The following is a 12922-nucleotide window of genomic DNA, read 5'->3' as shown; positions in this document are numbered from 1 at the left end:
AGACTGCGCGCGGGCGGCCCAGAGGGCGAGCTGCCGCGCGCGGGGCCGAGGGCGGGAGCAGCCGGTGAGTGCGCGGCCGGGCGGGAGTTCGCGGCACCCGCGCGTGGCAGAGGGGCCAAGCGAGTGCGGCCCTCAGTACTGGGGGCTGCCGGAGCGTGGCGCTTCCGAGCCGCTCGCCTCCACAGGCCCCAGCCCTCGGCTTGAGGGAAAGTTGGGGCAGGGGTGAGGACCGCGCGGTCGGGGCGCCCCCGCCAGCCGGGCCGCTGGCGTCGGACTGTCCGTTCCACTTGTCCCTTGTCACCCCTGTCTCCTCCCCACAGGCCGGACTTCTGAAAGTCGAACGAGCTCCGGGTTTTGGAAATGCTGGAGGGAGAAGCCCCTCGGAGATGAGCGTGACCCCCTGGCTCGTGGTGGCCGCCTCTTACGCCATGGCGCGGACCAGAGTGAGAAACCGGTGTCTGTCGCCGACTGCAAAGTGAGTGAGAAGAAAGCAGCGGGCTGTCCCAGCCCTACATGGAGCCCCGCGGAGACCTCGAGATGCCCCGCGGGGAACCTCCTGGCCCCGGGGGACGGGGGGCTGAGGACAAGGCCCTGGACGAAGAATCGGGGGAGCGGTGGAGCCCCGAGTTCCATCTGCAAAGGAAATTGGCAGAGAGCAGCCACAGGTGACGTGCTGGCTTCAGGCCCAGGGCCCCATGCGTTCGTTGTCCTTCCCGGAGCAAGGAAAGGGGGACCTAAATCTTTTTATTGTTTTGTTTCTAAGTCCGGGGGAAAGTGTAGGAGGAGACTCGGGCAACGTAGGATGAAGTGATCTGGGATACTGAAGAAAATTACCGAAGAGTATCTGGAGAGAAAAGTGGTTACAAAAGTTAGCTGAGTTGGGACTCAGGTGAATTAAGAGAAAGTAAGTGGAGAATGTTGTCATTCACCAGTTGCTTTGCCCGAAGTTCCCCACCTGGAGGAAGCGGGGTCACCAGCCTGCGGAGTGATTGATCTGATACCGGTAGATTACTTAGAAACCTATCTGGTTTGCAGTTTGTGTTCCCTAAACCGCAAGATGCTGTTATCTTCATAGGTGTGAAGTTGTAATTTTTTTTTATCTTCCAGTGAACAGCAAGATCGAAACAGAGTTTCTGAAGAACTTATCATGGTTGTCCAAGAAATGAAAAAATACTTCCCCTCGGAGAGACGCAATAAACCAAGCACTCTAGATGCCCTCAACTATGCTCTCCGCTGTGTCCACAGCGTGCAAGGTAAACAAGCCGGAGAAATATTCGATCCTACAAGTGCACCAGGACTCACACAAGCAGCCAGAGAAGTGATCAGTGGAGTCTTAGTCAGACAGATACTTTGAGCTTTTTCTGGTGCTTTATGGAAGATGAGCAAATCTATGCCAATTCCATTCATGTCTTAATTTTTCACATGTGAAAGACCAGGAAAACTTTTATCTGTATAATAGCGTATAGTAACTATGCAATGTTTTTTTGCTCATTTGTTGCAAGAGAGTAGAGTTTAGCATAAGCACGTTTTGAAGGCTAACCTTTTAAAAAAACATTGTCTTCTATGGAAGTTATGGGGGAAAAATGCATTCCACTAAATAGTTACCTTTACGTACCATACACATACTTTTAAAATGTGGTAATGATATATCAGGAATTTATTACACTAAAAATGAACTGTTGTAAACACTTTTCTTTTTCTCTCTGACATCTCAAGGGATTTCATTAAAGCCCTATTCTCTTTAGCAGAAACCTCAGTGCATCATATATGATATGTCCCTGAATGATGGAGTAGTTTCTGCTCCCCCTCCAAAAAAAATTGTGTATGCATCTGAAATTTTTTTAGTACCTTAAATATATCTTGCTCCCTGTGATCCGGAACATGCAGAATTCATAACATCAACTCTTAAGTTTGCACAATTATCAGTAGTTTAGGTAAAAGCAGAAAATTATCTGTTTTTGAGAAAAATGCACCGAGGTGTTCTCATCCGAAAAAAATAATCCAGCTTGATAGTGATAAAAATGGTTTCCTAAAGATACTGTTGTCACTGGACTACCTGTTTATCTCCCTGTGTTTCTTAGCAAACGGTGAGTTTTTCCAGATTCTCAGTCAAAATGGAGCACCTCAGGCAGATGTGACCATGTACAGTCTTGAGGAGTTGGCCACTATTGCTTCAGAACACACTTCCAAAAACACAGTAAGAATTCATGCATTTTGCCATATCAACCTGGGTGACTTTTCCTAAGGACCTGCTCTAGATGTAGGTTTTTAAGAAGAATAACAACGTTTCAGCAACCACAATTTGAGAGAAGCAAAGGAGGAACTGCTAAAGAGGCATGGTGTAGCTTCTCCGCCCTTGCCAGAGAAAACATCCAAAAGCAGAAGCAGCCCATTCTATGTGCTGTGCAGTTCAGTGACTTTGGTTATGAGGTGCTTCTAGCTCCTTAGCATTCCCAAGCTCTCTTGAATTAAGAGAAAATAAAAATTACACTGCAGAGTAATTTCCTGCATCTTATTCTAATCTCCGAATTGTTAATTTCTATTTATATCATTCTTAGTTCCAATATCTACTACTTCAAGTTGTAACAACTGGATGTTATAGAACAGGTGAGTTGAGATGCTGTCATTTTTCATAAAATTTTGGAAGAGACCTTTAGTATATCTTTTTTTAATCTCTCTTCTTGTTTGACAGAGTAATTGAGACTCATGTTTGGTTGATACGGTGGAGATTACTTATTTTTTTGTACAGACCTCAACATAATTGTAACTTAAAGATTTTGTAATAGTGGAACATGAGCTATCCCTACTATTATAACAGTGCTTATTTTATGGACTGCTGTGTACATAGTACTGTAATAGGTGCTATGGAGATTTTTTTAAAATAAGAAAATATTTGTCTTTTAAGACATTTAAAATAAAGCTAGAGAGGAAAGCATGCCAATGCTAGCAAACAAACTGCTGATTATAAATAAGTTTCATTTATGTGTAATGGAAGAAATTAGAGCAGTGATGCTTATGTAATGAGGTTCGTCATGGACAGCTTCTTAAAGAAGGTGAATCTTCAGCGTGTCTTAAAGCATAGAATCTGCGTTGATGACGAGAACACTGTCCACCCAGGTGTAAGGCACAGTTTGCAGAGGAAAAGTTATGTGCCATATGTATGTTTAGTCTGCATAAAATGATCTAGTATATTTTTTGGCATAGAAATCGAACCTTCAATAGGTGAAGTGCGGGTCTTAGGAGAATATTTAAGAAGGATGTTGGAGACAATTCTTAGAGGAGTTTTGTTGCATTTGTAGGTTGTGCCTGTGTATTTTAAGATATTGATCATGTTAGAGATCTAGAAGAAATTTACCTTTCAGGGAATATTGCTGGCGAGTACCTCAATATTTGCATTTATTTTCAATGTTTTTCATAGGATACCTTTGTGGCAGTATTTTCATTTCTGTCTGGAAGGTTAGTGCACATTTCTGAACAGGCTGCTTTGATCCTGAATCGTAAGAAAGATGTCCTGGCGTCTTCTCACTTTGTGGACCTGCTTGCCCCTCAAGACGTGAGGGTATTCTACGCGCACACTGCCAGAGCTCAGCTTCCCTTCTGGAACAACTGGACCCAAAGAGGTAACAGGACCAATGTTCAGATGTCTGTCTTTCCTCATCAAGATCGGTTTCATTTTTACAGGAATAGTACAGAAATTAACACATTATTTAGAACCTGCAAACTATCTGTTTTTTCTTATTCCTGTTACAGAAAGTTATGTGATGAAAACAGCATTTTAAAACCTTCTGATAACATAAAGACTCAATGCATTTTTTTCCATTTTGTCAGGTCTGTTTCACAGATTATATGTCATAAATATTATTTCATTACCAGCATATCGTATAGTGGTTTAGTTGCTATGAAGGCTCTGTTTCCTTTAAGTTAAAATTAAATATTTTTCCTCTTTCATGATTTCCTTGTATGAGAGATTTTACTTTGGAGATAAAAATCGGATCATTAGGCTGGGCATGGTGCCTCACGCCTGTAATCCCAGCACTTTGGGAGGTTGAGGCAGGTGGCTCACCTGAAGTCAGGAGTTCCAGACCAGCCTGGCCAACATGGTGAAACACCGTCTCTACTAAAAGTACAAAAATTAGCCAGGCATGGTAGTGCATGCCTGTAATCCCAGCTACTCAGAGGGCTGAGGCACGAGAAGTGCTTGAACCCGGGAGGCAGAGGTTGCAGTGAGGCAAGATCACACCATTGCACTCCAGCCTGGGTGACAAGAGTGAAACTCTGTTACTCTGTTTCTGGGGAAAAAAAATTTTTTTTCAGATCATTAGCTGTCTTACAGTTTTTCTTGCCCCTGAAAGTTATGAGTCTTATTACTTTGTTTTCCTTCTGGAATGCTTTTTTTCCTAATTCAAAGATACCTATTACAATTTTCTTTGTGACATTTGGTCCTGTGGGATCTTAATTTATTTCTTTTCAGTCATCCTTTATTATTTTGTATTCTTTGTGAAGTGTCTCTTAAAGAGCTTTAAATATGTATATGTATATATCAGCCTTCTCTTTGATTCCAAGCCCTTCTCTCTAAATAAAAAAAAAAATTCACTGTGGTAAAAACACATACGATTTACCATATGATATAGTTTGACTGTGTCCCCACCCAAATCTCATGTTGAATTGTAACTCCCACAATTCTCATGTGTCCTGGGAGGAACCCAGTGGGAGATAATTGCATCATGAGGGCGTCTTTCCCATGCTGTTCTCGTGATAGTGAATAAGTCTCATGAGATCTGATTGCTTTAAAAATGGGAGTTTCTCTGCACAAGCTCTCTCTCTCTGCCTGCCACCATCCATGTAAGATTCGACTTGCCCCTCCTTGCCTTCTGCCATGATTGTGAGACCTCCCCAGCCATGTGGAACTGTAAGTCCATTAAACCTCTTTCTTTTGTAAATTGCCCAGTCTTGGGTATGTCTTTATCAGCAGCATGCAAACGGACCTAATACACCATTTTAATCATTTTTAGGCATTCACCCCATTGCTGTGAAGGATGTTTACGTTGTTGTGAAACAGATCTCCATAACTTTTTTATCTTCATATCTGAAATTCTACTATTTCTAATTTTTTACCCACTACTTAATTTAATGAAGGATAGCTTTACATGTTTCTTATTCCAATTATAGATTGCCCCATCTTTTAAAAATAGTGTTACATAAGCTCTAGAAAACATGTGTGTCATCCCTGCTTGCTTCTACCTCTTTTCCCATCTTTCAAAAATACTGATTTTATTTATCTTCCCCTTTCCTAAATATACATTTTCAACCTTTAATTGTCTATATTTGTTTCTCTGCTTTTGTTAGCTGTTCATTCTGTAAACATTTATTTAACAATTACTGTGGGTCAAGAACTAGTCCAGATGCAGATACAGCTGTGAACAGGACATATACAATATTGTCTGCCAGGTCTTTCCCATTTTTTCCCCAGGTATTTTTCCTTCAGCACTGCCTGTGTCTTTTCAACCTTTTCATTTTTGCTGATTACTGATTACTGGAATATTTCCCTTCTGTATTAGTCCATTCTTATGCTGCTATAAAGAACTATCTGAGACTGGGTAATTAATAAAGGAAAGAAGTTTAATTGACTCACAGTTCCACATGACTGGGGAGGCCTCGGGAAACTTACAATCATGACGGAAGGGGAAGCAAACCTGTCTTTCTACACATGATGGCAGGAAGGAGAAGAATGGGAGCCAGGTGAAGCGGGAAGCCCCTTATAAAACCATCAGATCTCATGAGAACTTACGATCATGAGAATAGCATGGGGGAAACTGCCCCCATGATTCAATTATCTATCCCACCAGGTTCCTCCCACCACACATGGAACTATAGTTCAAGATGAGATTTGAATGAGACACTGCCAAACCATACCATTTTGCTCTTGAGCCCTCCCAGATCGCATGTCCTCACATTTCAAAACACAATCATGCTTTTCCAACAGTCCCCCAGTCTTAGCTCATTCCAGCATTAGCCCAAAAGTCCAAGTCCAAAGTCTCATATGTGACAAGGCAAGTCCCTTTCACCTATGAGCCTGCAAAGTCCAAAGCGAGTTAGTTGCCTCCTAGATACAATAGAGGCACAGGCATTGGGTAAATACACTTATTTCAAATGGGAGAAATTGGCCAAAACAAAGGGGCTACAGGCCCCTTGCAAGTCTGAAATCCACTGAAGCAATAATTAAAGCTTCGAAATAATCTCCTTTGACTCCATGTCTCACATTCAGGTCATGCTGGTGCAAGAGGTGGGCTCCTACAGCCTTGGGTAGCTCTGCCCCTGTGGCTTTGCAGGCTACAGCCTCCCTTATGGCTGGTTTCATGGGCTGGCATTGAGTGTCTGTGGCTTTTCTAGGCACACAGTGCAAGCTTTCGGTGGATCTACCATTCTTGGGTCTGAAGGATGGTGGCCCTCTTCTCACAGCTCCACTAGGGAGTCCCCCATTGAAGACTGTGGGCTCCGAACCCAAATTTCCCTTACACGTCTGTCTTAGCAGAGGTTCTCTCTGAGGGCTCCGCCCCTGTACCAGACTTCTGCCTAGACATCCAGGCATTTCCATACATCCTCTGAAATCTAGGCAGAGGTTTCCAAACCTCAGTTCTTGTCTTCTGCACACCTGCAGTACCAACACCATATGGAAGCTGCCAAGGAATAGGGCTTTCACTCTCTGAAGCTATAACCTGAGCTGTACCTTGGTTCCTTTTAGCCACAGCTGGAGCTGAAGCAGCTGGAATGGAGGGTGCAATGTCCCAAGGTTGCACAGAGCAGTGGGGACCTGGACCAGGCCCAGAAAACCATTTTCTCCCTCCTAGGCCTCAGCCTGTGATGGGAGGGGCTGCTGTGAAGTCTCTGACATGCCCTGAAGACATTTTCCCCATTGACTTGGTGATTAACATTTGGCTGCTTGTTACTTATGCAAATTTTTGCAGCAGGCTTGAATTTCTCCCCAGAAAATGGGTTTTTCTTTTCCATCACAGCTTCAGGCTACAGATTTTCCAAGTTCTTATGCTCTGCTTCCTCTTGAATGCTTTGCCGTTTAGAAATTTCTTCCATCAGATACCCTAAATCATCTCTCTCAAGTTTGAAGCTCCACAGATCTCTAGGACAGGGGCAAAAGTTGCCAGTCTCTTTGCATAGCAAAAGTGTCCTTTACTCCAGTCCCAACAAGTTCCTCATTTCTATCTGAGACCACCTCAGCCTGCACTTCATTGTCCATATCACTATCAGCATTTTGGTCAAAGCCATTCAACAAGTCTCTAGGAAGTTCCAGACTTTCCCACATTTTCTTGTCGTCTTCTGAGCGCTCCAAACTGTTTCAACCTGTTACCCAGTTCCAAAGTCACTTCTGCATTTTTGGGTATCTATGGCAGCACCCCACTCTGCAGTACAAGTTTACTGTATTAGTCCATTCTCACGCTGCTAATAAAGACATACCAAGACTGGGTAATTTATAAAGGAAAGAGTTTTAATTGACTGAGTTCAGCATGGCTGGGGAGGCCTCAGGAAACTTACAATCATGGCAGAAGGGGACATGTCCTTCACGTGGCAGCAGCAAGGAGCAGTGCCAAGCAAAAGGGAGAAAAGCCCCTTATAAAACCATCAGATCTCATGAGAACTCACTGTCACCAGAACAGGATGAGGGCAACCACCCCCATGATTCAGTTACCTCCCACCACGTCCCTCCCTTGACGTGTGGGGATTATGGGAACTACAATTCAAGTTGAGATTTGGGTGGGGATACAGCCAAACCATATCACCTTTTGTGTAAAATATTAGTATGCCCTGAAATAATTCTTTTGGATCTCAGAATTCACTTATGCCATAAGGCATGATGTAATTCTAGTTTACTCTTTATATTGTACTTTTGCCTTATAGATCTCAAGGATTGATACTCTTACTGAGAGCAGTTGGTTAACGCCACCCCCTTTCTAGGCTATGCCTGCGTTACCTCCTTCGATTCCTTACTTTGAGCACACAGAACATCAAGAGGACTTAGGAAGCAATCCACTCAGCTGTTGTCAGCCTATGGTCCTATATTAGAATATGTTTCTGTTTAACACGTCTTGTGCAAACCTCTTAGAAGGATCTGACCATTACTTCTTCAGAGCACGCTTTTAGAAACAAGCATCACATATTTACAGCGTAGGAATGGAAATGCATCATGGGCTCATGTCTGCTGTCTTAGATCACGTAGTCTGGCTTTCAGTGGTCCAGGACTTCTAGTGAGTGCAGTTGGAGTTCAGGTGTCTGGTGTGATGAATAAATGGTATAAGCAAACTGACCTCATACTAAAGGCTGTTTTCTGTAGAAGATTATACCAATCTTCAGTGCTTTATTAATGCTTTCTGATTCTTCTGTGATTGTTTCCTAGAAGTTTGAAGACCTGGGCTGCTTATTCAATATTTTGGTTCTTTTGGATTCTCACTGTTTGTGCTACCTTCAGTGTATATTTTTTTTAACATCTCACAGTTTTCCGTGGTTCCTATAACTGGGGACTTCTTGTTTCAGTGAACAAATGCCCGAAAGATATTCAGGAAGCTCTAATCAGAGGAAATAACATACAGTCAGCAAACACTGGGCAGAAATTTCAGCCTCATCTGCCTCTAAGGCAAATTTAGACATATCTGAATTACCACCTCATAAATCAATAAAATGATGCAGAAATCAACAGAATTGCTAGGAAATCATTGGCATGAGGGTTGTGAGAAAACATTAATAAAACTCTGAAGATTGGTACAGTTTTCTGGAGGTTTATCTGTACACAATAAAGTCATAAAACGATTCTATCATTTGACCTAGGAACACAACTTTTTGAAATTTATCCAAGGAAAGAGCTTAAAGAAAAAAAGAAAATTATATAGCTAAAAAGCTGAAAATAGTCTGAATTCCCAATTTTTTAGAACGGTCCGGAATAGGCTGGGCGCAGTGGCTCACGCCTGTAATCCCAAGCACTTTGGGAGGCCAAGGCGGGCGGATCACGAGGTCAGGAGATTGTGAGACCATCCTGGCTAACACGGTGAAACCCTGTTTCTACTACAAATACAAAAAATTAGGTGCGCATGGTGGCAGGCGCCTGTAGTCCCAGCTACTCAGGAGGCTGAGGCAGGAGAATGGCATGAACCCGGGAGGTGGAGCTTGCAGTGAGCTAAGATCACGCCACTGCGCTCCAGCCTGGACAACAGAGAGAGTCTCCATCTCAAAAAAAGAAAAGTCCAGACTATTACAATGGAATGGAATATTACCACCAGAATAATTATGTCCAAGGATCGTTACATTGACCTTTGAGATAATGAACATGGGCAGTTTGGGAACTATGGAAAGTAATAAGGGAAAGAGAGAAAACCGATTCTCACTGTTACACGTAAGGCTCACGGTTCCAGTACCAAAGCCAATACCAGTATTTCCCAATACTAGAATTGGGAAATACTAGGATGTGACTGGATCTCAAAATGAAGGAAGAAGGTTCCATTTTAATCAAGGAGACCTCTCTCTCTTTTTTAAAAAATAGTTTGTTGTTTGGTAATGGTACGACATTGTTTCACTGAGAAAGACTTGGCTAAGAGGGAGTGACTGACCAGGCATCTTTCTTTCTAACAGCTCCACGGTATGAATGTGCTCCGGTGAAACCTTTTTTCTGCAGGATCCGGTAAGTATAGTGGCTCGTGGAAGCCAGAAACAGTGGATTATGCTCTGAGTTTATTTTGCAGTTAGTTTGATTGTTGTGTATTCAGCTCACTTCTGTTGCAAGATACAAAAAATAAGACTTGTTTCTTGCCACAAGGAGGTCGTTTTTGATTGAGAAGAGACATGCTCATGAGAAAACTAGATAAATAATGCAGTAGGAGACTGGGCACAGTGGCTCACACCTGTAATCCCAGCGCTTTGGGAAGCAGAGGTGGGCGGATTATAAGGTCAAGAGGTCGTGACCATCCCTGACACATAGTGAAACGGAGTCTCTACTAAAAATACAAAAATTAGCTGGGTGTGGTGGTGCACGCCTGTAGTCCCAGCTACTTGGGAGGCTGAGGCAGGAGAATCACTTGAACCTGGGAAGTGGAGGTTGCAGTGAGCTGAGATGGCATCATTGCGCTCCAGCCTGGCGACAGAGTGAGACTCTGTCTCAGAAAAAATAAAAATAAATAATAATAATGCGATAGGAAAAATGTCTAGAAAATAATTCTTAACTCTGGGAGCATTCGTATGAGAGTCACTAGATGTGAAGTACCCTAAAATGACGGTTGTTTTGGGCTCTTTTCTGTTTGCTCTTTGTTTTCAGATCACATTTAAAAGTAATTTTTTTTTTTTTTTTTTTTTTTTTTTTTTTTTTTGAGGACGGATCTCCCTCCCTACCTCCCCCCCACTCCCCCCCCACCTCCTCGGCCCTACCCCCCTCCCCCTCACCCCTCTCCCCCCCACCCACCCCACCCACACTATCTCACCTCTCCCCCCCCTTCCCACCCCCCCCACCCACACCACCCCCCCCTCTCCCCTCCCCCCCCACGCCCCCGCTCTTCGCCCCAGGCCCGAGTGCAGGGCCGGATCTCACTCACTCAACTCGCCTCTGCCGGGTGCACGCTTCTGCTCACCTCCCGAGTAGACCGCACTACAGCGGCCCGCACCGCCGGCTAGTTTTTTTGTATTTTTTAGTAGACTGGTTTCAGCCGTGTAGCCAGGATGTCTCGATCCCTGACCATTGTGATCCGCCCCTTGGCCTCCCAAATGCTTGGATTACAGGGCTGAGCCACCTGCGCCCCGCCCAAAATTAACTTTTGAAAATTTTAATAGCTTTAAAGAAAACAAGAGATTTATATTTGTGAGAAGGATTTAAAAGATCTAGAGACAGTGAACCAGAAGAAAATAGATGAAAATTTTAACAGTGGTTGATTGCTGGTGGGAATTACTACTGAATTTTTTTATCTTTTAAATTTGCTGCAATATATTATTAGTGTTCCCTTTATGTTACATATGTAATATATGTAATACATATTATATATGTTGTTATGTATATAAGATGAAAATAATGTATTATGTTCTTTCATAATAAAAAGAGCAAGTATGTTAAGATGACATTGTGATTGCTGGTTTTAGTATTGAAGTTACTAAATGCTCTAGGTGTTTAGAGAGAAGAAGAACCCTCATGATGAAATAGTCTAATATTCCAATACTCCATGGAATTGGGGTACTTGAACTCATAGGATCTGGATGCTTGGGAGGGACGGCCTGAGGAAGGGCGCAGCAGTGGGAGGAGCTGTGTTGTTCCAAGGGATCATTCACAAGTGAGTTGTATGAAGATCTTAGAACAGTTCCTGCCTCCTAATAAGTGCCATGTGTGTTTCTGATGTTAATAAATATTTTGGGGTGCTTTCTCTGAGCCAGGCACTTTGTCAGTGCTGGGATCCAGAGTTCTTGCCTCATGTACCTTAAATTCTGTGAGGAGGAGACCAATAATAAACACGTATTCAAATGCCTACGTGTTGGCTCGTGATAAGTTGTGTGTAGACAGTAAAGCAAAGAGCGGGAGTTCTGGGAAGTGGGAGATGGCTGTTGTATCCAGGAGCTCTTAGGAAGCCTAATTGGCAACAGTGACCAGAAGGAGGGCAGGGGGTGAGCCACACCAGTATCTGAGGGGTGGCAAGTGTCTGAGAAAGTGTGTTCCAGGCAGAGGGAGCAGCAGGCACAGAGGCCCTTGGGGTGGGCCATGCCTGGCCTGTGGGAGGAGTGACATGGAGCTGCTGTGGCCAGAGTGGTGGAAGGAGCGAGGATGGAAGAAGACAGGGAAGCACGGGCCACACCACAGGGACCTGTGACTTCTGCACGAAGTGTTTTATTTCAGTTTATCCCTTAATTATTTTCAAAATGTTTTTCTTTGGGAATTTTCAAACATAACACAAAAGAAGAAAAGATAATGTAATGAGCTGCTACGGTCTCATCACCCAGCTTTTTAAGAATTTGAACCCTGGCCAGTCTGGTGTGATCTCTGCCAGCACCAGTTCCTTAACCCCCTCTTCCCAAGTTACCAGGCAGTGTAGCTCAGATCTCGTCTGATTTCGTCCGTCAATATTTCAGAGTGTCATTCTAAGAGAGAAAGTTCTCATTCATGTTTTAGGGCTCAAAATGGTCCCATCTTAGGCCAGTAGGAATCCCTTTGGGTTGGCCCCTGTACCCTTGTGAGAGTGCCCCATGGTCTTTGACAGCTTCCATTGTTTTAAGCATGAGATGCCCAGACTCATTTTAGACATTCCTTAACCCAGACGTGGCCTCAGTCATTTCTCTAAGGATCCTGGTTCCTTGTGGTGGGAAATGGCATTCATGTTTGGAGGCCCAATCTGGATGATAGGGATGGTTATTGCTACAGGGTTGTCATTGCTTCTAGGAATTTTCAGTGAACGGAGGTAGGAAGCATTCATTTGTTTCCTTTTTTTTTTTTTTTGTGACAGGATCTCACTGTGTCCCCCCAAGCTGGAGTGCAGTGGCACAATCTCCGTTCACTGCAACCTCTGCCTCCTGGGTTCCAACAATTCTCCTACCTCAGCCTCCCGAGGAGCTGGGACTACAGGCATGCACCACCACAGCTAATTTTTGTATTTATTGTAGAGACAGGGTTTCTCCATGTTGGCCAGTCTGGTCTTGAACTCCTGACCTCAAGTGATCCAACCTCCTTGACCTCCCAAAGTGTTGGGATTACAGGCGTGAGCCACCGTGCCTGGCCCAGAAACAGTTTCCATTATGAAAGGCTGGTGTTGGCTGCAATGTTGAAGATACTTCGGAGGGGGAAGAGGGGAGGCAGGGAGGGAAGTTGGAGGCTGTTACAGAGGTACGGGGTATAGGCCAGCATGCCAGGGGAGGTAGAAATAGTTGTATATTCTGGATATATATATATATATAT

At 43.8% G+C, this 12922-nt stretch overlaps 1 protein-coding gene across 5 annotated transcripts in view; it reads left to right on the top strand.

Annotated features, from left to right (window-relative positions):
• The first annotated feature begins 6 nt into the window (after positions 1-6).
• PER3 (period circadian regulator 3) overlaps positions 7-12922 on the top strand; it is a 66607-nt gene continuing 53691 nt past the window's right edge. For 4 of the 5 annotated variants that reach the window (XM_017856082.1, XM_017856080.1, XM_017856079.1 and 1 more), the window contains exons 1-6: positions 8-64; positions 321-665; positions 1108-1253; positions 2082-2197; positions 3419-3620; positions 9634-9682. In XM_017856082.1, the coding sequence (XP_017711571.1) occupies positions 514-665; positions 1108-1253; positions 2082-2197; positions 3419-3620; positions 9634-9682 (665 nt within the window). In that variant the 5' untranslated portion in view covers positions 8-64; positions 321-513. Of the gene's footprint in view, positions 65-320; positions 666-1107; positions 1254-2081; positions 2198-3418; positions 3621-9633; positions 9683-12922 lie in introns of all 5 variants that reach the window. The other variant, XM_017856081.1, reaches the window with a different exon arrangement.

This window comes from Rhinopithecus bieti, unplaced genomic scaffold, assembly GCF_001698545.2.
Source record: "Rhinopithecus bieti isolate Rb0 unplaced genomic scaffold, ASM169854v2 scaffold_40368, whole genome shotgun sequence".
Lineage (NCBI taxonomy): Eukaryota > Metazoa > Chordata > Mammalia > Primates > Cercopithecidae > Rhinopithecus > Rhinopithecus bieti.
This window is presented reverse-complemented; position numbering and strand designations above follow the sequence as displayed.